The sequence below is a fragment of the Thunnus albacares genome, chromosome 4 (assembly GCF_914725855.1).
Source record: "Thunnus albacares chromosome 4, fThuAlb1.1, whole genome shotgun sequence".
Classification (NCBI taxonomy): domain Eukaryota; kingdom Metazoa; phylum Chordata; class Actinopteri; order Scombriformes; family Scombridae; genus Thunnus; species Thunnus albacares.
The window spans coordinates 9,239,581-9,266,832 of record NC_058109.1 but is presented as its reverse complement, the minus strand read 5'-3'; the positions used below and the strand labels follow the sequence as shown (position 1 = coordinate 9,266,832).

The 27,252-nt window shown below is 41.7% G+C and overlaps 1 protein-coding gene across 2 annotated transcripts in view; it reads right to left on the bottom strand.

The window, feature by feature from the left end:
* Positions 1–27,252, bottom strand: part of chd5 (chromodomain helicase DNA binding protein 5) — a 38,893-nt gene that overhangs the window by 10,549 nt on the left and 1,092 nt on the right. The window contains exons 2-31 of one of the 2 annotated variants that reach the window (XM_044349202.1): positions 21,103–21,254; positions 15,480–15,698; positions 14,831–14,949; positions 14,015–14,256; positions 13,804–13,916; positions 13,503–13,629; positions 13,056–13,222; positions 11,946–12,164; positions 11,510–11,716; positions 10,751–10,962; positions 9,899–10,030; positions 9,583–9,691; positions 9,218–9,409; positions 8,840–9,040; positions 8,432–8,569; positions 8,086–8,207; positions 7,715–7,888; positions 7,049–7,190; positions 6,664–6,795; positions 6,296–6,413; positions 6,064–6,188; positions 5,627–5,873; positions 4,853–5,025; positions 4,072–4,246; positions 2,620–2,706; positions 2,360–2,448; positions 1,734–1,867; positions 734–878; positions 320–479; positions 118–197 (exon numbers count right to left, since the gene is read on the bottom strand). In XM_044349202.1, the coding sequence (XP_044205137.1) occupies positions 118–197; positions 320–479; positions 734–878; positions 1,734–1,867; positions 2,360–2,448; positions 2,620–2,706; positions 4,072–4,246; positions 4,853–5,025; positions 5,627–5,873; positions 6,064–6,188; positions 6,296–6,413; positions 6,664–6,795; positions 7,049–7,190; positions 7,715–7,888; positions 8,086–8,207; positions 8,432–8,569; positions 8,840–9,040; positions 9,218–9,409; positions 9,583–9,691; positions 9,899–10,030; positions 10,751–10,962; positions 11,510–11,716; positions 11,946–12,164; positions 13,056–13,222; positions 13,503–13,629; positions 13,804–13,916; positions 14,015–14,256; positions 14,831–14,949; positions 15,480–15,698; positions 21,103–21,254 (4,652 nt within the window). The remainder of the gene's footprint in view (positions 1–117; positions 198–319; positions 480–733; positions 879–1,733; positions 1,868–2,359; positions 2,449–2,619; positions 2,707–4,071; positions 4,247–4,852; positions 5,026–5,626; positions 5,874–6,063; positions 6,189–6,295; positions 6,414–6,663; positions 6,796–7,048; positions 7,191–7,714; positions 7,889–8,085; positions 8,208–8,431; positions 8,570–8,839; positions 9,041–9,217; positions 9,410–9,582; positions 9,692–9,898; positions 10,031–10,750; positions 10,963–11,509; positions 11,717–11,945; positions 12,165–13,055; positions 13,223–13,502; positions 13,630–13,803; positions 13,917–14,014; positions 14,257–14,830; positions 14,950–15,479; positions 15,699–21,102; positions 21,255–27,252) is intronic. The other variant, XM_044349203.1, reaches the window with a different exon arrangement.

Here is a 27,252-nt window from a genome sequence, read left to right as displayed (position 1 = left end):
AGAAGAAATTTGGTAGAGGGCAGAGAGACAAGATAAAAGGTGTCCATAAGATGATGGACAAGACAATAAAAGAGAATAGAATGAAAGTGATCGGTAATGGAATTAAAAAGGACTCACTTCCTGCTCTGACAGTTTCTTGCTATCTTGCTCCGAGGTCTCCTTGTCCTCAGCGGTGCACAAGAGAACTTCGGTCTTCTCTACAGTCAAGAACACAAAAACAACAAGTCAAACTTTTTCAAAGTCTTTTTTTCTGAGCATGAACTTTTCTTTGCACTTATAGGAAAATAAATCCTGATCCATGCAGACACTTTGTTCTGACCTGGAGGGATGGGGGTGCCGGGTTGTGTAGCGATGGGGCTGGCTGGCACAGGGGTGTTGGGATCAGAAGACACGCTCTCAGTCAGTTTCTTTAACTCCATTCCGATGGGAATCAGATCTGGAGAACTGAGCTTTCCATTTACATGCTCGAACTCTTGAACCTACAAAAAAAGTTAAATTACAATATAATAAAAAAAAAGTCTTTAGCGGGTGTATACATAACAAAGCCAACAAAACATGTATCATCTAAAAGCTGGTTTGTATGATGTCTTGAATAATGAAAAGAAGAGTGCTTCTCCTCTCGTCTGCATTTGCCTCCGCTAGACAGTGTGACCTACTTTGTCTAATCTCACAGTGTTCCCGAAGAACATTTGGTATTCTGTGTTAAAGATGTCTTTGGTTGAATACTCTGTACCTTTTTCCTGACAAGGGACATGACTCCGATCCGGGTGAGAACATGCTGACGAGATAGTCCCTCACGTGGGACTCCATCAGCAAAGGTCTCTGCTCCATCTGCCCCCGGCTCACATAGATGTCTCATGAACAGAGACACATAGGCCCTGATGAAAAAAAAAAAAAAACAATAGTACATGTGACAAGAGATTCCTATTACTATTTCAAACTGCTGTGAGCAACTGGAGAGGCAGTAATACTGGTAAACGCTATAACAGTAACACTAGTATGAGTTGCAGGGTGCAATGGTCAATTCCACATGATGGGTTATTTTGATATATTGAAATTTAACCACTTTCAGTCCAACATAATATTTTGTATCTATTTTTTTTCCTGACAGAGCGAAGTTGAGTTTGAAACAAAATTAAGACTTTCATGTTGGGAAATAAAATTGACTGAAAATATAATTTTACAGAATTTAATTTAATTCAATTAAACTGAATAAATAGAATAAAAAAAAACAGACTTCCTAAAATCCTGTCTATTACAATGGTCATAGCAGTCGAAGTAGTAGAAGTGGCACCAGTGGTAGTATCAGTTGTATTTGTAATATTGGCACTAATAGTCATAGGAGCAATCGCTGTGGTAATTGCAGTGGTAGTAGTGTCATAGTGACAGTAATTGAGTGCACTTGAAAAGTAAAGAAATCACAAACACACCTCTGGGCTACTTGCATTCTGAATATTTATGTAGGGTATTTATGTAATGTTCTAAAGTGGGGATAACCCTGAAATTGGCAAGGCCAACCTTTGCAAAGTTGACATGAGCACCGTGCAGCTTTGCCTTGGGCAAACCGATGACATGTGAGGAGTGAGTAAAATAGCCCAGAGCTACCTCTTTACTTAATGGCGGGCAGTGTTTGACTACAAATGTACTTCGTGAAAACCGAATTATAGTTTCATCAAATACCATGACTTGGTATATCCGAGTTAAAGTATAAATAAATAAACGGGGGCATTTACCTGAACTCACGCTCACTCTTCCCTCTCAAGTCCCTCACCAGCCAATGTGAGTTGAAAGCGTCCTGAGGAGGCATGCCCCAACGCATGATGGCATTGAGAAAGGCTTTCCTCTGGCGAGCGTTGAAGCCCAGGACCTTGTAATGAGAGGAAATAGAAATGTACTCTGTAAAGTCAAAAAGTCAGAAATGAGCAGAAAAAAAATAACAAACTGAGCAGCTTGTACAGGTTGACAAACACACATTCTGGTGAAACAGATATGCATTTCTTGGGAAGGTTATACTCACTCATAAATACATTAAAACACAATGTAATATGGTACAGGACTTTCAGCTTTTTGTTATCTATTATTGTAATGGCAATTCTACTGCTGCCCTTGTTTACCCCATCCCACAGAGTAGTTAGGCAGGGCAGATAATCAGCTGATACTTGCAGACATTTTGGGCCTAAAGATACACTCCCTGAGTTTGTTATTGGCCTAACGGTGGCCCCAACGATCTCTTGCTAACTACAGTATGCCATGATGTCAAAAAGGCTGAAAGCTGCTGCAGACAGGGTATAAACATCCTCTTTAAGATGCATATGAATATCCTGTACAGGAGACTAAAAAAATCTACCGTCATTCGTACCTCAATACTGCCCCCAACACGTGCCAGCAGGGGAGGCAGAGGTTTGTCTTTCTCACTCTTCAGCTGTCGACGAGACTGTCTGCGCCCACCTACGAAAATGAAACAATTCTGATATTAGAGGGATCTCTCTTTATTGTCTCCCCATGAGCACAATGATGTATGACCTTAATATTTTTTATGGAATCATTTGTCTGGTGTAGTGTTACCACTGAATGTTGTGAAAAGTTGTATAAATATAATGATGTATTTCTGCCGCCTACCTTCAGGTCTCTCCTCGAAATCTTCGTCCTCGTCCTCGGACCCCACGGAGTACTCCGACTGATTGTCTGAAAGATCATCCTGCCATTCTGAGCCACACATCAAAGAGAAACAGTACATTGCGGTCGCTTCTGTTGGTGGCCACCTGAGGGCGCCATGGCACTGCAGATTACTACAGACCACTACTGCTGGGCATGCACACAAGCACTCCTGTCCTCTGGAAGTGAGGTGAGAGTTGACTACTCTGGCAGACAATCACTTTAAACTTAGAGAGTACTCTAAGCTGTGATGGGCTTTGAAATCTTTATACTCTAACATTCAACTGCTGTTGAACCGTGCCAATCGGAACCTTGAGGCCACTCTTTAAAGTACAACTACAGGATATATAACTGCAATAGCCACGGTAACTGCACTATGCACTATTAAAAAGAGGTGCTTTAAAACCCCCATTGAGAGAGACTTTATAAACGCATGAGATCCAAGACCAGCATAACACCCTCTGTGGCAGATTGAATGGAGGTCAAAAACTCCTGTTGAGACTTATAACCTAAGAGGATTCAATAAACATGGTGATTAATTTCTGTGCTGTTCTTGCCTGAAGTGATAGATCCAAATTATTCTGTGTTAAGATAATGTCACCTTGTTAAGTCAGTGATGAAGCAAAGAAGGCAGCAGCTTGAGTAGCAATGTTCTGTCATTGGGTCATCAGCTAGATATCAAAAGGTTTAGAGCTGTTTACTTGCACTAAAACCAGCATAGAGAGAGAGTGTTACGCTGGTCTATACAATATTGTATCATATTATCCAAAACTTCAATACAAATGTCTCACTTTAAAACCCAAACTGCTCAAAATATTACGCAGGTTTACTTTCATGTTCAGCTCAGAGAAATATCCTAAATAGAACAAATGAAGTGTTAATCTTTAAAATGATCTGTTTGGTGGTAATTGGGCAACAGCTCCCAGAATGCTATTCAAAACAAAACATTTAGTATTGACTGTTGGAGGCAGTAATACACCATGCAGCAACTAAACTGCTGGAAAATCATTTTGAAGAAGACAAGAGACTAATCCGTATAATAAACGTCAAATCAGGGCACATTGAGTGTTTCCTTTTGAAGATAATAGAACAGAGGAGAAACCATTGCCTCTTATTACTTTCAAAAATGCTACTGACGTTTCTGTATCCTGTCTGCAAGCCAGGTAGTCAACCGGAAACCTCTTCTTTTCTATATTGTGCATTCTGTGTGTGTGTGTGTTATGTATTTCTACTCATATTTAAATATAAGCCAGGAATGCCAAACCCTGGCACCAACATTTAAAACTAGAGTTGCAATTATAGATCATGGATGTTACTATGATTATTTTTGTATAATAATCTCTTGGTGAGGACATAATAGAAAGTCTGACATGTGTGTCCTGAGAAAAGAGCAGTGTGTCTGTTGGATGGGCCTACCTTGGTCCTCCTGGGTCGTATCATTGTAGTTGACCTGCTTTCGGATGCGTTTGCCCTTGCCTAGGTTGCGAGCCAGATCCTCCTGCTGCTGCTCATAGTGGTGGCGGAGGAGTTTTTCCCAGTAGTCAGGGTCCACGTTCTCCTCCTGCTTGATTATCTCCCGCTCCACCTCCTCCTGCACATAGACACACACACACACAAATGAAGAAAGATACTATGTAAACTACTGATTTCACATCGGTTGTGCTATGCATATGTGTTATTACGCTGATGCTTCAACAATTCCCCTTCAGTAGATAAATGTCGAATTTCTCTGTGTGTCTCAAATTCCTAGTGGATAAAGTTGTACTTCTGAACTTTTAAATTAAACGGACACTGTGAGTTTTTTCATTGTAAACTGTTTTTCACATTCAACATTAAACACAATTTGTGTAACCTTAAGGCCTTACAAACATGTTGAAAGCATTTCTCATTAAAGAAAATGTTTTTTTTTAAAGGTTTGCCAAAAGCTTATTCTTTTACTAATGCACTAACCTTCAATGATGTCATGACCCTCTACAATCAGCAAAAATGTGTATCAAATCACCCCTGTGTATCCTCATGAATCCGCCAAAAACAATATAGGGTCTGCTCATCAAAACATTACTCTTTAGCACCACAAGTCCGCCACAGGGTATCTTTACAGAAATGCTGATTTTAAGTTGTGTTATTTCGTTCTTTGAAGTAGAATCTAGCACAGAGTCAAATACTCTCAGACAGAGGAACATGGGTATATACTCACCTCTCCGTCCTCTTCTTTCACCACATACTGAGCCACCTTGAAGGAGCTCAGGTACTCGTTCATGTTCTGAATCTCTGTGTCTTCAGTGGCATCCTGGCTGCGGTCTAACAGCTTAGAGATGGCATCATCGTCATAGTGAATCACGTTGCCCTCCTCACCATCCTTGTTGTCACCTGTTGATGAGAATCACTTTGTTCATGTGTAAAGCTTTGGCCTACAAAAAGCGGTTCAGAACCTAAGAAAAGAACTTTTGAATGACTAGACTAACTCAGAGTTATGTGGATACACTGGTATTTTGGATTTTTGTCTCTTGTTTTCAAACCCTTCGATGCCTTTTCTATGACTAGCATCTTTGACCGGTCTCCACGCTGAGGTTTACTTTGTGAGTCACTGACTTTTGTGGAAATGTGGATCTGCAGGACTACTTCACAGCATAAAAGGAGAGTGCTGTTTAAAGAAAGAAGCTGTTCTTCTTCCACCAATTTCAGCATAAACAGAACAAGCAGAAATGTGCTTTTTACTTTAGAAAGTGGCGTGGTGAACGGAAAGTCATTTATGAGAAAAGCAAGAATAACAAGGTTTCTCCAAGGTCTCGTTTGTTTAAAATATCATCAATTAATTGTGATGTTTAATAATGCTATAACACTTTGAAGATCAAGTGTAAGTGCAAAAAAATATTTCTGCATTATGTGTGGAATTATGAAAACAACCAAAAATATGTCAAGGGCTGTAAACAGACCAGAATCTATACCGATTCCTGGTGCGCAGACATACCCATGGTTCGTGCTGCTTCCATTTCATCCTTGAAAAGCTCCTCTGTGCCAAACTTGAGGATGTCATCCAGTTCTTGTTTGGACATGGAGCCAGTTTTGGAGCCCAGGCCAGGCCGCACCACCAGATGGGTCAGCATCATCTTCCTCTTTGCCACCTGAGTGATCCGCTCCTCCACTGAGCCTCTTGTCACAAAGCGATAGATCATCACCTTCCTGTTTTGGCCTATGCGGTGAGCTCTGCTAAAAGCCTGGGAGAATCAAAAAGAGGAGAGAAGAAAGAGGTAGTTACAGGAGATGGCAAAGAAGCGAATAGCTGAAAATAACAATATAAGAAGATTATTAAAGCATTCTCACAAGCCATATAATACAAAGATCTGCTGGTTAAAAGCTACAACAAAAGCATGCATGTCCATCAGAGATTAGGTAAGAAATCATTACTTGGATGTCATTGTGAGGATTCCAGTCAGAGTCGTAGATAATGACAGTGTCTGCACTCGCCAGGTTGATGCCAAGACCTCCGGCTCGTGTGGAAAGCAAGAAGCAGAACTGCTGAGCGCCCGGCGCTGTGACAGAAACCAAAGCAGAGTGTGTCAGAGCATGTGAAAAGAGTGAAAGCCAGGTGTGCATCCACACGAACACACCCAGATAGATTGTGGATTAACAAACTCACCATTGAAACGGTCAATGGCTTCCTGCCTTAGGCCTCCAGTAATCCCTCCATCAATACGTTCATATTTATAACCCTCATACTCAAGAAAATCCTCAAGCAGATCCAGCATCTTTGTCATCTATAAAAAATAATGATATTACAAGATTAAGTAATTAATTGGAGTTGACATTATTAAATTAGTAAAACTGCATCTCCACTCAAAATGATACTTAATAAGATATCCAGAATATCAGCTGATTTACCACAAATAACTGACATTGGTAGCGGAACGGCCTAGATGTGGATGGCTGGATTTTCAGGATTTCACGGCCACCGATCAATGAAAGCTATGGATTCCAGCCCAGACACAACATTTATTCAACTGTTACCTGAGAGAAAATGAGAACCCTGTGTCCTTCATCTTTGAGTTTCTTCAGCATTTTCTGAAGCAGAGTCAGTTTTCCTGAGGACTTCACCAGTAGGTTGCCGTCATAAGAACCGTTGGGCAATACAGGAGCCTCCTGCAAAAACAAAAATCGATTCCAGACATCAACTGGAGAAATACCTGAATACTAATGATAAAAATAATGTGTTGTGTTGCTTTAAGACTGTTGTTTTGAAGGACAATTTAGGACACATATTTCCCAATCGGCAGACAAGAGTTACATCAGCTCTGCACAGGCATTCCTTTCATGCAACATTTGATTTCATTAGACAAAATTTGACTCAGTATTAAGAAACAATGTTCGTATACAAATAGATTTGCTGTCTTACCACAGCAGCCACGGGGAACAGGTAGGGGTGGTTGCAGCACTTCTTCAGGTCCATCATAATGTTGAGCAGGGACACTTGGTTCCCTCCGCCCTTGGAGTTCAGAGCCTCGAAATTTCGCGTCAAGATAAACTTGTAATATTTTCTACAGGTCAGGGGACACAAATGGTTCTGAATCAGGAGGAGCGAAAAAAATGAGGCACAAATTCACATCATTCTCATTTACTTCCACTTATGAAAATAAACACATCATCCCTTAGGCTAAAAACATGATCTTGGAGAGCGGAGACAACAATCTATTTTAGCATAAATTAAAAACTCATTGTTTATGCACCATATCACATATTAAGTCGCAAGACAACTGGCGTTCACACTGTGCAATCGTAAACAGATTTAAAATATTATTTGCCAAAATGTCACTAACACCTGCTGTCACATCTACTGATATCAGCTTCTCCAAACCAGACAAATATTTTAGCTTTTTTTTTCCATTTTCTTGTTAGCTCTGAAATCTTAGTTCTATCATCTTCAGTAAGTGCCATCTGGACACTTGAAACCCCCACCATGTAACTTAAAATATACTGTATGTAGGAGCTAGCCAGCTGTACACACTATCGATGTCTACTACAGCTATCCTCCCATTAACATTTCTTTTATCCCAGGGCATACTTCTGCATGGGGCTGAGCTCCACTCTGACAATCAGCTCTGTCTTTGCAGGCATGTTCTTGAAGACGTCAGCTTTCAGCCTCCTGAGCATGTGAGGCCCGAGCAGGTCGTGGAGCTTCTTGATCTGGTCCTCTTTAGATATATCAGCAAACTCCTCCAGAAAGCCTTCCAGGTTACTACATAGATTACAGATCAAACATAAACAATAAATGAATTGAATGAACATATAATTGTCTATCAATGCATCCATCTATCTGTCTAATAAAGGATCAATCAATCTATCTGATGCGGCAACTAAAAGCTACAGGAAAGATGGAGAGGGATAGAAAAGCAGGGGCATGAAAAAGATAGAATGAAGAGAGGGAAAACTTACTTGAAACGCTCTGGGGTGAGGAAGTTAAGCAGGTGGAACAGCTCTTCCAGGTTGTTCTGAAGAGGAGTCCCAGTCAGCAGCAGCTTGTAGTAGATCTTATACCCGTTGAGAATTCTGAAAAACTGGACAGGACACATTTTTATGAGATATGATACATGTAAAACGTCCCAGATGTAAACTCCACTCAAAACTCAAGTTCTACCAGAATTTTTTTCTCGGATGATGTTTGTGGACAAACATTTCCTTCTCATATCTTTGTGTTTTCCTGTTATTTTCCTGATTTTTTTGATAACATCCATGCTGTTTCCGCAACAGGCTGCAACCAGTGCCAGAGATGCTGTTTTACCTTTGATTGGTTGTTCTTCAGTCTGTGGGCCTCATCTACCACCAGACAGGCCCAGGTGATGGACCCCAGAATGGCTTGATCTATTGTGATCAGCTCATACGATGTCAGCAGCACATGGAACTTGATAGGAGTGTCCTTCTGAAAGGGGAAAGGGGAAAAATGTGAACAAAATATATCTAATGTTGACCAATTTGGTGTGGAATCATATAGTGGAAGAAAATGATTTATTACTCTGTCTACTGCATTGTTTACTAAGGTTTACTAATTCTTTATGCTCAGTAAAAAAAAAAGTGTCACATAGGATGTCAACCGCCCCGAACCACATCTGGAAGCTGAAGAGGTTCAAACAAACCAAAGCAAAGTATCTGAAAACCAGACCCGGGTGTTGTGTGGATGAACATGAAGTACCTTCATGCGGAACACTTTTCGTCCTGATTTTACTGCGCTGTCTTCAAAGGTGAACTCATTCTCCCTGATGATCGCCCTGCTGTCTTTGTCTCCAGTGTACGTAACCACATAAAAATCTGGAGCCCACATCTCAAATTCCCTCTCCCAGTTGATGATAGTGGAGAGGGGCGCACTCACCAAGAAGGGCCCCTTAGAATGACCCTGAGAGAGAGAGAGAGAAAAGTACAGACTCTTACATCCCTAGAAGATACACTATATGATTTATTACAAGATTTATATGATTAGAATTTGTATTAATAGAGCATGCTTTTTACACCACACTGTGATATTCAGTATGCAATGTAATATGGACATAATAAAATATTCTTCCACCCTCACCTCCTTATAAAGGGAGTACAGAAACACTATTGTCTGCACCGTCTTTCCTAGGCCCATCTCATCAGCCAGGATGGTGTCTGTGCCCTGAGCCCAGGAGAACCTCAACCAGTTCAGGCCCTCCAGCTGGTATGGGTGCAGCGTTCCTCCAGTGGCATTAATGTACCACGGCTGGTGCTCAAACTTGATTGTTGGCTGGTGAAATGAGAACACAGAAGTATCTTGTAGAAGAACTACATACCTTTATCAGGCTAAATCACAACATAATTCTCACTCAATAAAAAAAGAAACAAGTTTTCTAGAGCACTGTTGCTCAAAACAATTTTTCCGGTGATGTGACCCAAGTGCATTTAAATATCCCAACTTACATCTATGATGGGAGCATCAGGAGGGACCTCCCTCTTTTGATGGTCATCTTTGAGTTTCTTTCCTTTCCTCACCACCAGGGGGCGTTGATCCTCCCCTAGAATTTGCTCCCTGGCAAATAATTGCAGCAACACATTTACATGATGAGCCCAACAACTAAAAAAAGGGGCATCACAGATAGAGGGCAGGGCAAAAGAGAAACAACAGCAGATGTGGGCATATTCCTTTGTTTATTTCTGTGTGCCAGGGACCTATTGTAAGCTATGCAAATAGGCATAGAGTAAGGTTTAAATCATTTGTAAGATGTTGTTAACCTACCTGTGGTCCCAGTAACAAGCTTTATGGCTGTCATATTCGGGGACGTCGAAATCGTCCACCTCCCAGGTGCACTGGTCGTAGGGCAGGTCTCTCCACTTGATCAGGTAATGCACATCCCCATCCTTATCAAAACTACAGGGAACGATAAACATAAACAAAAGCATCAAGCTCATGGTTTTTAGAGGGACGTTATGCTGATCAATGATCAAGCTCTCTATTGGGGAATTAAGATTTTTTTAAATTATTTGGTATTTGTTAACGGCATTTAACACCATCAAGATCAAAATCACATGACATGTTCTTACAGCTGGAGGCAGATGTGTTGAGGAATACTTTTAGATATATCATTTAACTCAAGAGCAAATCTACTAAAGTAAAACCAAATTCATATAAAATGCATGTCAGTACATCTGATCCTGAAGTTACAGGCTCCAAAACAGGGCTGGGACGTCTGGAAAAATGTGGAAAGATAATACCGGGGTTCATTTGGATACGTAACAAATGTGCATTTTCTGTGGTTTTGAAAACCTAGCATCTTTAGCATACTCTGAAATTTGCTGTAGAAAATGTCTTCTGTCATCTATAAAATTGTATTGCCAATGACAGCTAGCAAACTGAACACAGAACTGCATTTTCACATCAAGAATTTTAGGACTGGCCATGCCATGCAACTTTCCCCCGTTTGTATCCAGCCAGGACCTCTTTTCTTGTCATCTCTCTACTGTCACTATCTCTAAATGACATTAAATACCAATTAATAATAATAATAATTTAAAAAGCAGGCGTAGACTCCTAAAAATGAAGCAGTGTAGGAACCCCAGTATGAGAATGTGTGTAACTGTGTGTAGCCACCTGTGGTTGAGTATCCGGTGGATGACCATCCACTCTGGTTTAATGCCATAGCGGTAGAAGCGCTCCTCCATCACAGCATACTGGGGGTCTTTGCTCTTCCTCTTCTCGTTGTTGAGCTCCTCCTCTCCGGAGCCGTAGTCATATGGCGGAGGCTCGTCCATGTCGTTCTTACGCTGGTAGTTCCGATACATGACAGTGTGGTACAGCTCCAACTGCACAACCGCAGACAAAAACCCCAACAACAGATTCTGCTTAGTACCATTCAGCATCACCTCTGGCAAAGAATGCAACGTATAATCTATTCACAGGATTGAGACTAATTTGATTAGCTACTCAAAGTTCCAGAATGGATTTAATGACGGGAAGACGGCTACAAAATAAATTAAGGAAGCTATCTTGTCTCTCGAGAAAGGAGGCGAAACGTCTGCAGGACCAAGTCTGAAAACAACCAATTGGTTTTTTTTCATCACTAAATTAAATGTCACCTCGGTTTGAGTACTCTGAATTCCCTACTAATTGTGATTGTAGTTTGGACGGTTTGACAAATGAAACAATGAGAACTTATATGTATACTTATTAAAAGACCAACAGCAAAACAGCTAACATTGTACATTAAACCGCAAAAGATGATTCATTAAAAATCTCAGTCTCTTGGCTCGTTCTGTGTGTTCCAAAATCTTGCAGAGAGAACACATAGTTCCTGTGGCCAAAGAGAGCAGAAATGTTAATTTGAGATTGGACCTACTTCTGGTATCTCACCTGCAGCTCGCTGACCCAGGAGCAATGCCAGTACGAAAGGCCAGCCCACTTTACGAAGAACTCCCTCTCTGGGTGGCCCTTGAGCGGAGGCTTGGTCAGTGGGTCTGTTGGTTTGCCATCAGGGCCTGCAGGCAGTTCAGCTGGCAGCGGCGGTTCTCCCCATGTCCAGTGCAGAATCTTTTGTACCTTGCCTTTTAGAGGAGGGCACTAAGAGAAAAAAAGAGAGGTGTTGTGATATCATGCATGCAGTTATCTGTACATTATGTCACAGCAACGATGCACAAACTAGCTTACTCAGTGAAAATGTTATGTGTTATGTCTCTTTTACATACAGTATTTTAAAACTTTTTTTTTAAAAAAAAAACACCAAATGCTAACATCTGATAAACTGTATTAAATTTGTAATTCAGGATTTTGGATTGAAAAGTCAGCTCACCATGCAGCGTGGACACAACCACTCCCCGTTGGGTATCTCGGGCAGAGGTGGGTTGAGACAGTGGATGTGGTAGGAAGATGGGCAGGTGTCACAGCACAGCAGCTCTCCTCCATCTTTACACACTCTGCAAAACTCCATATGGTCATCCTCTTCCTCACCTGCTGCCTCCTCCTCTTCTTCCTCCTCGTCTTTGGCCTCCCACTGGATTCCCTCCTTCTCCTGAGAGATACGGTTACCATAAATATGATCAGGTGTGCAGCAGAGGGTAAGAAAATTGCTAAATGAAGTTCATTCCCTTTTTTTGACGTGACATTATTTCAAGGATGTGTATATGTTTTATGATTATTTTTATTTATGATTTATGGAAAAAAATACAACTAACTTTGAAGAACATACATGACTGACTTCCATTTATACATAATGATGGCTGTTTTTTTCACAACACAGAGTCCATCTTCACAAACAGCATTAACCACAGCTTTATGCAAACAATATCCTTGATCAGTAAATCCAAGGAGGAAAAAAAAACGTTTCTGCCTAAATCTGTGCTTTTTTCCTGTGAAATACGGAATCATTTTATCTCCTTTAAAGGCCTTTAAAATATATTAAATGAAAGAATCCGAGACGAGTAAAATCACTCTTTGGCTCAATAGTTCAAAATTGGTAGACATACAATATAATCTGTTATGTGGGGTTGTCAGAAGGTCTTACTCTTTACATTTCGCTCCAAAATATCTCTGTGTATGTGCTGTGCATTCAGAAGTAGTTACCACAGAAATCAAACCTGCACAGATTGGAAGACACTGACATACATGAGGGAAGATATCTTGTGTTATGGCAGTTTAGAACCAGGCTTGTCCGTATAGTAGCATAGGAACTTTCAGCATATTTACAAGAAACACATTTATGAAATAACTACTATAGGATCTAAAATGTTTAAGTTAAAACCCTATGTTCATGCTAATGGCAGTCAATGAACACATACAGATTCTCCCCACTCAATGTACCAGCTGCACTGTCCCATGAAACACCACTTAAGTGCGTCTTGTAACATGACAACTCCATAAAACTTCATAAATATACAGTATCTGATTAAATTAATCAACTCACACAGTGTGGACAGCTCCATTTGCCCTCAGGGGCCTTCTCCAGCTCAGGGTCCAGGCAGACCAGGTGGTACGCTCTGGGACAGGTGTCACACAGGATGATCTCTCCACCTTGCTGGCAAACCTCACAGTAGTCCTGGTGGTCTGTCTCATAGCCATCCCCATCCTCCTCTGGAGAAGGGAAAAGGAAGAGGCAAACATGGGCAATTTCCAAATACAGAAAGGCAGCTGTTTAGTAACCAATAGTACAGTATTTCAACTACACATTGCGATGATAGTGTGAGGGTGATGTGCCTTCAGAAAACATTACCATAATAAGTAAAGCTTAGGAAATACATTTTAATTCCATTACTCATAATCAAACCAAACAGTCTGGTTCTGAAGGTCTTTCAATGGGATTTTGGAGGGAAAAAACACCACAGAGCATGGTGATTGTAGAGAGTAAACATACTTTTCCTTTTTTTCCGCCCACGTCGGGCCCTTTTCTTGGTGGCGGCCCCCGAGGTATCAGAAAGCACAGAGGCACTGTGGATGCTGATGTCATCAAAGTCTGACTCCTCCAGGAAGTCCTCCTCGCTCTGGAAAAGCACACACAGAAACCAAAGAGCTGAAAGATACACGAAAAACCGACTTTCACAGTAAGCACTGTAAACAGTCTGCGGCCACTTTGATGTCATTGAAAATATATAGTAGTAGAGAAACTGAGAGGAAGAATGAGCTGAAAGTGTTGCTGCAAAAAAAACAAGACATACCGAAGACGCTTTCTTCTTCTTCCCACTTTGGCCCGACTTTGATTTGGTCTTCTTCGGCTTCGGTTTCTTCTTTACCTCTTTTACACTCTTGCTTCTCTTTCTAACTCCTGGTCCTGAGACACACAGATTTAGGCCACAGATGGGTTAACTGAGTGGTATTCTACTATTATTTCTAAAAATATGCGTCCTGTCACAGTTCACTAGGCCTTACCCTTTCCCTCTTTGGTTTTGGCTTTTTTGATTGGCCCCAGCTGAGAGCCCGGCTGGCTGCTGCTGACAGACGTTGGCTGTGCCACGGTAACCGTTTCCACAGCGGCAGCCACAGCGGCGGCCACAGCGGTTGCAGATGCGCCTTTGAACGGGTTGTTGGCACTAAACTCTCGCCACTTGGCCCCTAACACTGTCATCATCTTTGACATGGGAATTTTCGGGTTCTTCTTGGCAATGAGAGGCCTGAGTAAAACCAGAGGGAGAGGAGACAACAGCAGCAGCTTTAATATTTCACACTTCATTCCCGTTGATGTAATTTCTACTTCCCTCAGCACTGGAGGGATCTGGGTCTTGATTTGCTGACACCCCGCTGGCCCTTAAGTTTTGTTCTCCCTGCTTTGCTGTGTATATGTCATGTTTGTGATTTGTCAGGCAACAGCTTGAGGTTTGGCACATTGGCCTGTGAAAGACAGTGGGTCAGAGCACCGAGTCCCAGAGCCTCCCGGCTGTCACAGGCATCCAGTAAGCAGCTGACTACTCACAGGGGGCACTGCAGGAGCTCATGCTCCACTTTGTCGGAGCAGAGGCTTAGCCGAGCCAGACAGCCCCAGGTGAGACAGACTCTTTATACCAACACCCGAGCTTTCTAGCTCAAACAAAAAGAGCAGTGTTTGCCCGTCACACCACACTCTACTCTCTACTGTGGAGTTTTTGTTGGAAGCCTCTCAGTGAGGGACTCTGACAATCCGCAGTAACAGAGACAGAACAGAGGAGTTTAACATAAGATGATAATCCAGACAAGAAATTAGATGCTTGCCTGAGGAACTGGCTGAAAGCCTTGTAGTTGGTGATGGTTTTATAGTCGTCCTCGGTGAAGCCATACTGGACGTCTTCGAGACCCCACTCTTGCATCAACTGGCTGGATGATTTGGGTTCCTGAGGAAATACAGATGAGAGAGAGATCAACATTCATATGTTTATCTACATATGTTTAATAAATAAAATATTGATGTTAAATAAATAAGAAACCTGACAGTCGGCCTAAATAATAAAAGAAATGCACAAATTGTAATTGTTAGATCCTTGCAATACATTCTGAAATAAAAGTTTCAAGGATTTATGACACTGTTTGACTGCCATGATGCTTAGAAGGTAGGGAAACACAATATTTTAAGGTTTCAGTTGTACGCTTGTGTTCATGGATGTTAGAGTCTTGTGAGCAGGACAGTCAGTGGTAAAAGGTTAAGTCAAAAAAAACTGCATTAAATCTGAAAAGATGTGAATAAAAAATTTGCTGCCTCTACCCACTGTATCCCCCTCACTGCCTCAATCTGCAATGCAGAGTCCATCTTTTTTTAATCTACACCGAAGACTTTTCATCTTTTTTAGCCCAGCTTTATATAAATTTAGTTTCTTTTGTCACTTGCTGTGCTGTGTGTGAAAAGCGCTTTAAATCACAGACTCACTTTCATGTTCCCATCATCATCGTCGTCGTCATCATCTTCCTCGTCTCTCTTCTTCTTCCGGGGTTTTTTCTCTTTCTTCTCCTTCGGTTTCTTCTTCTTCTTCTTGGTGGGGCCGTACATGCTACTCTCGCTCTCGGAGCCTATTTCTGGATGTTCCCGTTCCTCTTCCACCTCTGAGGTCTCCTCCAGGTCGCTGTCGATTCTTGCCTGGATTCCTCCCTGAGGCACGTGCATAGGGACACACAAACAACATGCACATGTACAAATAAATGCCCGCTGTTGCTATAGTTGGTATAAGCAGTGGCAGGGCATGAGCATGTGTCAGGTTCATGCTGCATTCCCTGATCTTTCTCAGTCTCCTGCACATAAACACTGTATGTGTCTAACTTACATCTTCGCAAAAACTCCGACTATGTTTTTGTTGAATGAAGCAGTCACCTAAGCAGTCTGGCTTTGATTTAGTCAACAGCTGCTGCCAAACAGCTATTATTTATAAATGTAAACAGGCAGAATCTGGATTTGAATCTTCCTTTCGCTCTCCACCTCAGGACATGACTGTGACTGACAAAAGCTAGCATCAAAGCCAGATTCCAGCGTCACAACTGAATTTCAAGTCTGAATTTTATTATTGGCACGATAGAGGCAATCTGTCTCCATTTAGGAGATATCTTCGGAGACAGAATTTCAAATCTAGCGATAAAAAGAGGGGAATAATTAAAATATGAAACTCAATGATAGGGCAAATAAGCATGGCATTAATTTTGCCAGGGTTAGGGATTAGAGCTCCCGCAGAGCCCACCCACGCTAAAAACATATGCTGCCGTACTATAAAGCACTTTGGATAAAAGCTCCTACTCGACGGCATTTGCATAAATTAAATTACATCATTCCAAAGTGTCACTGCCTAACTAATATGATAATTCTTCTTCCTGTGAGAAAATATAGATATTATTGCTGTTACGTATTGTCAGAGGCGAAAGTGATGAGGAGTCAAGTCAGAGACACGTTCACCTTTTACACGTGCTTCGACAACAAACTAAACCGAGAAACAGTACACCTCAGGCGGCGTAGCCAATCACAGCACAGAGTTGATCTGTAGCCTGAGCTGCATCCTGCCTGTTTAATATGAGACATCTGGAGGGCTATATGGATTTAACGGTTAACAGGTGTTGTTTGTGTGATCAAGAGAGTTGCATATGAGCAAATTCACTGGTGCGTGCTCATGATAGTATGTGTGTGTGTGTGTGTGTGTGTGAGAGAGAGAGAGGAAGAAGTATCTGGTGTATCTTTCGTTACGCACCTCTCGCCCAATTACTTGTGTGCTTGCGTGTGTGTGTGCAAGCGTGCATGTTCGTATTTGTTTGTGAGCGTATTTATTTGTGTATTTCTGAATGTTTGTTTCTTTTCCTTTAATCTACAGATGCATTTTTTGTTTGCATGCATGCGTGTCTGGGTGTGTGTGTGTGTGTGTGTGTGTTTTGGTTATTTTATAATCTCTCATTTTCTTCCCACATGTGTGTTTGCGTGTCTTTGTGTATGTTTATATACAGTACGTACGTATCCGTGAGTGTGCATGTTTTTGCACATGCTACGGAGTGAATTAGTGCACAGCGGCTTTGTGCTCTGCTCGCTGCCTGTTGCTCAGCAGGCCTGTGTGGATCCATGGAGAGACTTGCAGGCGTTTTGCTCTGTAGCGCAGTGGAAAGGCTCACGTTGCCGCAGCGCCCGCCAACCCTACCAGCAGCCTGGCTGTGTTGCCATGGCGACCAAATTTGAGCAGTGTCTGGCTCTAGCTCTCTCTCTCTCGCTCTCTCTCTCTCTCTCTCTCTGTCTTCCTAGTTTTCTCTCTCTTTCTCATAGCTCACCCCCCCCCCCCCCCCCCCCCGCACGCCTTCATTTTCTCTCACTTTCTCTCCTTCACAACTCACAGCCCCCCCTCACATTATTTTCTCTCTCACTCTCTCTCTCTCTCTCAACAGCCCCCCCTTTCTTTTTCTCTCTCACTCTTTCTTTCTATCCTGCAACTCAGCCCCCCCCCCACCCTTACTCCCCCCCCCCCCCCCTTCCATGCACACACACTCTATAACAGTGGCAGCCAATGGAACGGCGCCATCCAATCAGACACGTTTGCATAACGAGCTTGTTATGCAGAGGCCTGTGGTTGCAGAGCCGGTGCTCTAGCACCCGTCTAGACAAATCTCATTTATGCATAAGAAGAAGAGGAGAGAGAGAGAGTAAATTGAAGATTGTGGATGGGGGATGGGAGTGGGGGTGGGGATGGAGGAGGGAGAAGCAAGGAAGCAGAACCACTGTTGACTTGAGAGCAACTGCATAGACAAGGTGGAACTGTGCAACAACCTCACCGTGGCCCAGAGTTCAATGTTACACACACAACATAGGGCCAAAGAGGACACTGGCAGCAACAAAGAGGGTGCCTCTACTTTCAGAGGGAAGAAAATCAGATAAGTGCTGATAATGCAATCAAATTAGATTCTTCCTCATAATGGCTCTGCCTTAGGGAGATTGCAGAGCATGCCACAGAAAATATCAAATGAGCCAAGACGTGGATATTCAATAAAATGTAGTTCACTAAAAATACTGCTGTAAAAACACTATGGCTCCTAAACAATTGCCTCTTCTTTTTCCCAGAAATCAGCAACAGCTCTTTGTTGACTCACAATCCCAGAGAGGATATTGAACTTATAAAAACAAGATACAGGCTCATCCCAGCCTGACTGTATTTCAGCAAGCTGCTAAAGCTACGAGCAGCTCTTCACAGCTTCATAGAGGTTTTATTGTGGCGAAACCACAGCGTCGTCTTTTCCCAATAAAATTAACTGCTTTCTATAAACTCAAATTCCGTTGATTTAGTAGATTTTTTTTTTTTCTCAAAAAGGACACAGGATATCTGTTCATGTCTACATAACTCCTTTGTTTCGCTGCAGATGAGAGAAAGAAAAAGGCAGTCTCTCCCTGGCTACCATTCTTCCCACCAGCAGCTCTGACCTAAGACTGGGATGTGCCACTGACAGTCTCTGACCCCAATTGACTTTTGGCCCTTGTCTGACACCAACCTTTGGGGAGTGATTGGAAGTGAATTACAGCAGCAGTGTTTCCTCAGTGGGAGGGCAAGAGAGAACAAAATACGCAAGAAAGAAAGAAAGAAAGAAAGAAAAAAGAAAGTAAGAAAGAAAGAAAAAGAAAGAAAGAAAGAGAACTGCAATTCCTATGACGCAAAGGCAGTAACAAAAGCAGCGGCATCACGATCAAGGCAAAGTGAGGTGATGCGTGTAAGAGACAAGAGGAGAGAGGGAAGGGAGAGGAGAATACAGAGCAGAGTCTGTGTGGGAGAGGGGAGAGGAGAGTGTCAGAGGGAGTCCCCCCCCTCATTAGCTCGGTGAGACCCAGAGCTCAGTGTTTACCACAAGCAGCCAAAGGGCCGGGTGGCAGCCTGGCCAGCCAAGCTCCTCACAGCACTGCTGGCATCTCTAGCCAGCAGAGGGGAACATCCTGGCTATGTCACTGACACTGTTAAAGCCATTGCCAACACAGGCGGGAATCACACTGGGAATACAGTTCAGTGAATTCCTGTAATCATCGAATAAAAAATTATTATAGCTTCTAGGTTTGGCTAAATTTCCAGGAAAAGTAGAAATGGATGAGGCTTGAGAGTTGGCTTCTATTCTGTCTATTCAGTGCAACAAAGGACTGTGTGTTATGTTAAAGGTGTTGTTCATAGTGACAAACTCACATGTAGCCTAATTATCACCTGACTGTAGTTCACCTCAGGTCTATGAATCCTCTTTTAGTTAATTTTTTAGATTTTTTTTGGTTGTATTCTGTTACTTGTCAGATTCTGTGACCTAATTAAGAAATGTAGTCTTCAAGATGTTTTGTGTAGAAGTCCAGTTCCCCTTGGAGTGAGAACCTCGTTTAGTTTATGGTTAGGCATTTCAGAGATGCGTGATTACGGTTAGGGTTGAGTTCAGATGAGGGTATGATGAAAAACAGACGGGGACAAGATTTAAAGACAAGAAAAGACTGAAAAAGCTCTCATCAGCGTAATTTCCAGTTGCAGCAGTCAACTGTTTTCAGTGAAAAAGCTCTGATAAATCCACTGTGCGCTACCTGTCCAGCACCAAATGGCAGATATCCAAAGTTAGTGACTAGCTGATGAACATAGGGGAGCATTTAGCCGCTAAAGAGACTTATATTTAGCTGCTAACGCTGGACTTACATTGGTTAGGTGGCCAGAAATACGACTCCAATGGAATGCTAACTTTGCCGAATGTTAACTTTGTTTTATGCATAATTGCTAACATGGTTGCCATAACAACTTTGTAAGGTGGTAATATTTCAGATGTTGTGTTTTCTGCTTGATCTACTGCCCCCGAATGGCCAAAAATAAATTAATGTAGCTTTAAAGACTATAGAAAATTATTTGAAAGGAGAAATAACTGCGTCTTATAAATAAAAAAATAATTCATAAGCAATAAAACACACCCTTGCGCAATTCAATGCACTTTGGAGTTTTTACTGCAATGGCCTTTGCCTTCTTTGACTGGTAACCATGAACCCCTGAATCTGGGGTTACGCCATGGTTTTGTTACCTAACCAATGTTGTCTCTGTGGTAGCGACTTGCCCGTGACAGCACCCACATGTCAGTCAAAGCAGCCACGCCCTTAGTTATGCATAACTTTAAGCCTTAATTAAATTTAAATGGGTGAGTTATATAAAAATTCACCCCCCATACAGTTGCATGAACGGAGAAATTATCTATATAAACCAAAACTGTTTTTTTAAAGGGCTGTAAACATTTATTTCTGCTGTAAATTTGGGCATTTTAACAGGGGGTCTATGGGAATTGACTCACTTTTGGAGCCAACCACAAGTGGCCATTTGAGGAACTGCACTTCATTTTTTTTGCCCCAGAGGTTGCTGCTTGCTGGTAACGTAAGCTACTTTTGGCTAATGTTAGCTAATGTTAGCAACGTTTAGATAGCTATTTCTGTATAACACATTACTGGGTCAGTAATGAGTCCTCCCTACTTAGCATTTCCATCATTCTGTATTCGTCACTTGTGGCCACAGTGGCAAAAGTATGCTCGGTTTAAAGGCAAGCAACACTAATCTGAACATAACTGGTTTTAAAAAACACAACTATTAATGCTGGAAGCAGTTCAAACCGCCGACCTGTTGTATAAATGTTGGAAAATAAAGGCTAGAAAAGCTAGGTTGTCAAAACAACTCTGTCACAGCTCTGACTCCCACTGCTAGCTTGGCACAGACACTGTACTTCTGACCTGCAGTCCCTGCCATCAGCATCAACACCACAGGCACAAATCTACAGTCTAAACTGGCACTTGGTGTCCACAGCTTACACTGGCAATGACGGTGACAATGCTGCCAACCTCCCTAAGCCTGAGACAGTCCACTGCCTCTCATTTAGATTACAGAAGCAGTCCAGCAGCCAAAACACACCTTTGATCCAATTGCAGAGACATCAAAAGAGCGATGGCTTGAGAAATAGAGAATGCAGGGTACAGCTTGAGCCAAAGAGGCCTGCCAAGCTGTTGTGTCCGGGGTCATGTCAGATGATATTGAGTGTGAATTACACCTTACCTCCTTTTTCCTCTTCTTAACTTTGGGCATTTTCCCTTCTTTCATCTTTTTGGGCTTCTTCTTCTTTTGTTGTTTGAGGGACTCATCATCAGAGAAGAAGCTGTCGAGCGGTGTGAGGGGAACGGTGTTGCGTTCACCTTCGTCATCCTCGTCTGGACATACAGAGACAAAACATTATCTGCTTAGAAAACCCATAGTAAGATGAGAAATTAACACTCACAGCAAAGAGTCTAGAGAGGCTGGCTGCCGTTGAGTTTGTTTAGTCCATAGCCAATCTGGTTTTTAAGGAGGCGGAGCATGCAATTTGATCAAATGCAAATGCAATTGATTAGCAGAAAATTAATTGACGAGAATTATGATTATCGATTAATCATATAAATTATTGATTGAGTAAGAAAAATGCCAAACATTTTCTGGTCTCTGCTTATCAGATATGAGGTTCGTTGCTTTGTTTCTGTTTTATATCGCTATAAATTGAATATCATCTGGACTGTTGATTGGACAACACGTTGATTTGAAGACATCACCTTGGGCTCCAAGAAATTTTGATCGCAATTTTTGACTACGGCTATTTTCTGACATTTTATGAACAAAGATCAAAAGAGATTAAGCATTAGTTGCAGACCTGGTACACTGTGAAAATATAACAAAGTGAAAAGTCAATCAGTGTCAGAGCAGCAGGAGCACTTGACAAAATAAACCTCATAATCGCACATCATTGAGTGTGGATCAACTTTACCCGTCAAAGCACAAATAGATGGAGTGTCTGCCCTGCCGCTAAATGGGAACTCCCTGAGGACCACTGAGGTATACTGAGCATATCTTCTGCCTTTAATGCTTGCCGGGACTAAAGCGACCTGCTGCTGGTTGTCAGCTGTACCGTCTCAAAGCTGCTGTGTACAAACGTGCTGACTGCTGAGCGCAGCAGACTTCAGTGATGCCATAGTGGGTCACAGAAGAGTAAGTAAGGGAGAGAGACAGTCCCAAACAATACATCACTATAAGGAGACACACAGAGAAATACACACAGGATAAAACCGCCCTGTAAAAGGCTGAACCCCTTCTCCTTCTCCTTCCGTGTCTCCGACTGTCTTTCTGTCTCTTTCAGTCTATCCATCTGCGTGTTTCCCTTGCTCTCTGCGTCTCACGCAGACAGACTGAAGGGCATGAAATATGCAGCACATGTATCAGAGTCAATCAGCCAACACTAGCCCCGCAGTCTACCACTCCCCTGGGTAGCAGGAGTGAGAGATTGGGGAGGAGGGATTCCTGTGTAGTAGACACACAAACCTCACCAACCACTTATCTTCTATTTAGCAAAGCTAGCGGGAGGTACCCCCCACACGCACACACATGCACACCAGTGGCTTGGAAGCTTTAATCAGAGGCAATGACAGGCTCATTGTGTTTCTTCTGACCACCAGATGAACTGTGTCACCCCTACTTTAGTGTTAATTGGGGGTAACGTGCCTTATGTGCCCATTATTTTTGTAGTGAATCTGCTTACTGATGACATTTTTTTTACTGATATTACCTTAAAATTTGACAATGGTTATGTTAAAATGCAGGTAGTTTATCTATCTATCTATCTATCTATCTTTCTACCTATCTGTCTATCTGTCTGTCTGTCTGTCTGTCAACACATCCTTTATTTTTCCCTCAAGCACAGAATCACATATTTCTCTCCAATTTATGTCTCTCTTTCTAAATAAAGCCTTCAGTTTATGTATTCACCATCTTAAACAGGGAGCTCTTTTATGTCTCAGATGTATGTTAGCTGCTGTATGTCATGATGGGAGCACAGCAAGCCTTACATCTCTCTTAGACACACAGATGATGACATGGATCAGATGCAGATGGAGATGAGCCTGGATTAGACAAAGCACACACAGTCCATCACTCCACACCTCTTTTTTTTTCACGAGCAAACTATGACTTACAGGTTGACCACACATCACTGATTAGATACACCAGATGATGCCAAAGTGTGTGTCCCTTTCTGTACAATAAATCGCTCAAACTTCGTAGCGGTGGTGCAGTGTTACTGATGTAGGGTTTAAAAGTTTGATTCATTTGGTCATATGGTAGCAGTGTGGCTCTAGGGATGCAATGTCAATCTGTCGGCCTGTCTACTACCACTTTGGTCCAGACTGAAATATCTTAACAGCTATATGATGGATTGCCATGAAATTTTGTACAGACATCCGTGATCCCCAGAGGATTAATCCTACTGATTTAGGTGATTGTCTGACATTTCTAGCACTACCAGCTGGTCAAAGTTTTCACTTATCTTGTGAAAATATCTCAACATCTACAAGATGGATTGGCACAAAATCGTAAATAGATCGTGGTTCCCAGATGATGTATCCTAATGACTTTGAATATCCCCTGACTTCCCGCTAGTGCCATCACCAGATTGAAATTTGTAGTTTTGAGTGAAATACCAGCAGATGGATTGCCATGAAATTTGGTACAGACATTAATTTCCTCCAGAGGATGAATTGTAATGACTCTGGTGGTCCCCTGACTTTAACGTCAGCACCATCATCCAATCAGATCTTTAATATGTCAAATACTTTGGCTTATGACCAAATACCTGCAAAACAAATGGTCTCTCAGTGATGTATCTCATTTATAGGCAGAGATGACAGCAATGAAATTCATTCATTGAAGAAACAACAAATAAAATATGTCTGTGTTTAACACCTGCATTGCTTTATAATCTGAACCCTTCCTACAGTAAATGGCTTGTGAATTCCCCAGAGGGAATGCCATCAGGGGAATGATAATCTTTCTTCTTGGTGAGTGGACCAGGCTGTGCCAGGAGAGGGGGGAGGTCGCCCAGTCATGTGGCAAAGGGAGGTCTGGCACCAGATTCTGTTAGAAAAAGGACCAAAGCGCCACTTGGCACACAAGCCTTGTGTAAAGTGCAGACGGATGGCAGAGACACAGTCCTGACCTTCCTGCAAGGGCTTGGCCACCGGACTGACCCATTATGAGGGAGATTCATGAGCGACTCCCAAGCGCGGAGGCTTGAGTTTACTGGAAAACACATTAGCCGTTTCTCTGTTGGCCGCTATGTGGAAATACCCACTTAATGTTGCCCTGCATTGTTTGCCATGAACGAGGAGGGGAAAGAAAGAGCCAAAGGTTTTCTCCTCTTCATTGATTAAGTGCTTACAGCTCAAACTCCTTAAGACAAAGACATCCACAGACTATTATTAGAAAATGCAATCATCAAAGTGCTGAAAGAATAAAGCCCAAATATCACCATTGAAATCATATCCATTATAGACAATGTTATGCACACGATCATTATATGTGCAATATTATGCAGATATAAAACACTCTGGAACGCAGCACAACTCAACTGCAAATACACATTAAAAAAGCATCATTCATGCACAGGCAACATGCACGCGCAGCAGGAATAAAATGGTGTCAACTTTCACAGTGAGGGATCCAAAAATAGACCCCTTTCCAATTGGGGATAACATTTGTAGGCACACAAAAGCCTGTGATAATCTTTCAATTTTAGGGAAGAACAAAACAATTAAAACAGAAAACACAATGGAACAATCTGTGACAATGTAAGAACCCAGAGTGAAACAAAGGGAATTAGGACACTTTATATGCCACAACAAATAAAGGCTATGATTGGACAGCTTTTGGGGGTCTAAAGTTCCCCTAGGATGTACTTTGACATTGTTGTGTCTTAATTGCATGCACGCATCTTGATGAAGGGAAAAATCTGACCTGGATTCCTGACCTTGACAGTCACTTTGATGCCTGTTGACGGAGATTGTAAAACTGTCTGAAAACTACCTCTATATCGGCAGCATAACAATGGATTTGCAACACTTTATATATGGTCAGTGATGTGATGAGAAGAAAGGAAAAACAGAAGATAGCAAAGACATTAACCATTGTTACTAAAAAAAACAATCATAATGTCAAAATAGCTGCTCTTTATTGTCTCATGGTAGTTTCAGAAAGGTAGGTCAACTGATTTTCAACATGTTTACCTTTCTCTACAGCGTATCTGTTATAAGAGTGTCATCTTAAAGCAGCACAGAGTTATAGAGTCCCTTTATAGCCAACAACACAAAAAAGCAAAATCATATTGAGGCAGACATAAAGCAGTTTCAACTCACACATGAAAATGTTTTGACTTTTCAAACTGGATTACCCACATATCTTCACTCGCCTGCCATTATCAATTGCACCTTTCCTCTCTCATGCATGTTTAACCAACTACTGGGTTATTGGGGACACGCATCAGTGCTTGTGTTCTCCCTCAGGCTACGGCTGGCAGTCATAGATGATGCCTCAACCGCTCAACGCTCTTCTCTGTTTCCTACCTTCCTTCTCTCTGTCTCTGTCTTTTTCTCTCCATATTGCAAACCCTCACATGCACACCTGCTGGTATTAATGTGGCTCATCAAAAATATTCCATATGTTATCCTCACAGAAGAACAAAATGCTGTGCTGGTTTATATGCATGGTATTGTCAAGAATAATGCTTAGGTAATTTCTAAAAGCAGTCTCTGGATAGAAATCACATCTATGAAATGGTAAATAATGATTTAGCAATTATATAGGCTATACTGCAATTAACATAACCTCTATTTTGTGACAATGGTACAAAATATACCAGCTTTAGAGGTTCAAGACCTTTATAAAACACATGCAAAATGAGCAAAAATCGCACCATGGCAACTCAGTTGTGTGACAATCACTCATTACATTTTGGGACAGTTAAACAACAATGCCAAGCCACCATATGACAAAACCAAATCAATGCCAGTACAGGATTTTTCATCATTCTGTCACAAACACACCTTCATTTTGAGTAAAAACCCAGACCACCTTCTCTCTTATATGTCCTGTGTAACACAGTATCTATTAGCAACACTTACGAAATACAGTATATACTGTATATTGCATAGAGGTAGGCCTACTGCTGGAGACAACATTGTATTGGATTTTAACACTCTCAACCTTTCTTTTATACACAATCTATTGTTATAACCAGGAAAGTTTTCCACATCGTGACGTGAAAGGCAAGCAGAGGCAGCATCTTTTAAGTCGTGCCCTTGACATTATACCATCAAATCATCTGATGCTCAGAGCAAACTGGAGGAAGAAAAAAAAAGATGAATATCTGTGAATCTGTTGACTGCAGTGGTTAAACTGACACCATGGCATAAATATTGCCTTGCTTTTGCACCCAGTAGGATGCAACAGTGGAGCAGCCCCTGACACACTGGAACCAGGAAACAGACCTGGTTTAACTGAGTCTGATGGAGATTTTAATGAATCTACATTAAAATCATGTTTGTTTGGTTGTTTGTTTTTTGTACTATAAGTTATTCTGAATTATTTAACCTGACTACTTTTGTACCCTTGTTTTGAAAACTGCTATATAAATAAAGTTTATTATCATTATTATAATAATTAATAGGCATAGCTGCATAGCCTATAGCTAAGACATCCCACAGCTGGTTTACTAATCACAGAAGTCAAAGGAAATTTTTAATTTCATACTATCAACAAAGCATCATTTTAACTCAACACTATGACTGGGACATCCCCAACTGATTAGTTGTGTCATCTATTTTCACTGAGTAGTACAGACAGTCACCAGAAAGGTTGGTGGTAGACAAACTTACCGAAAGAAAAGAAAGTGGCCATAATTTGGAAAATGGATTCTTATGTTGATGTTGGTGATGATTAAGTTGATTAAGGTCACTTTTAAGGAGAGAAAAAAAAGGCATGTGTGGTACAGTTGGTTCATCGCCAGAGTGGTTGACAGATTAATTTCCCAGCCACAAAGCCACCATGTAAACTGAATGAGCTGCATGTCGAGAATGTGGGTTACAGTTAATTTGAGTTGGTGCTCAAGCTACAGCTGAAGGGGTTGTGGATGGCCTGACCACGGTCATCAACAGGGCACAGGTTTGACAGAAAAGAGCACATTAGATAAGCACTGTTTACTGTAGCCTACACGTGGCTTTCACACCTCTGCGGCCATGCAGTGCAAGGGGAAAAAAAAAAAATTAAAGTTGGAGCAGCCTCCTGATCACAAGTGGAAACAGCAGCGCATCTTCCAGCCTATAACAAAATGAACACGGATGCTGTCACTGTAGC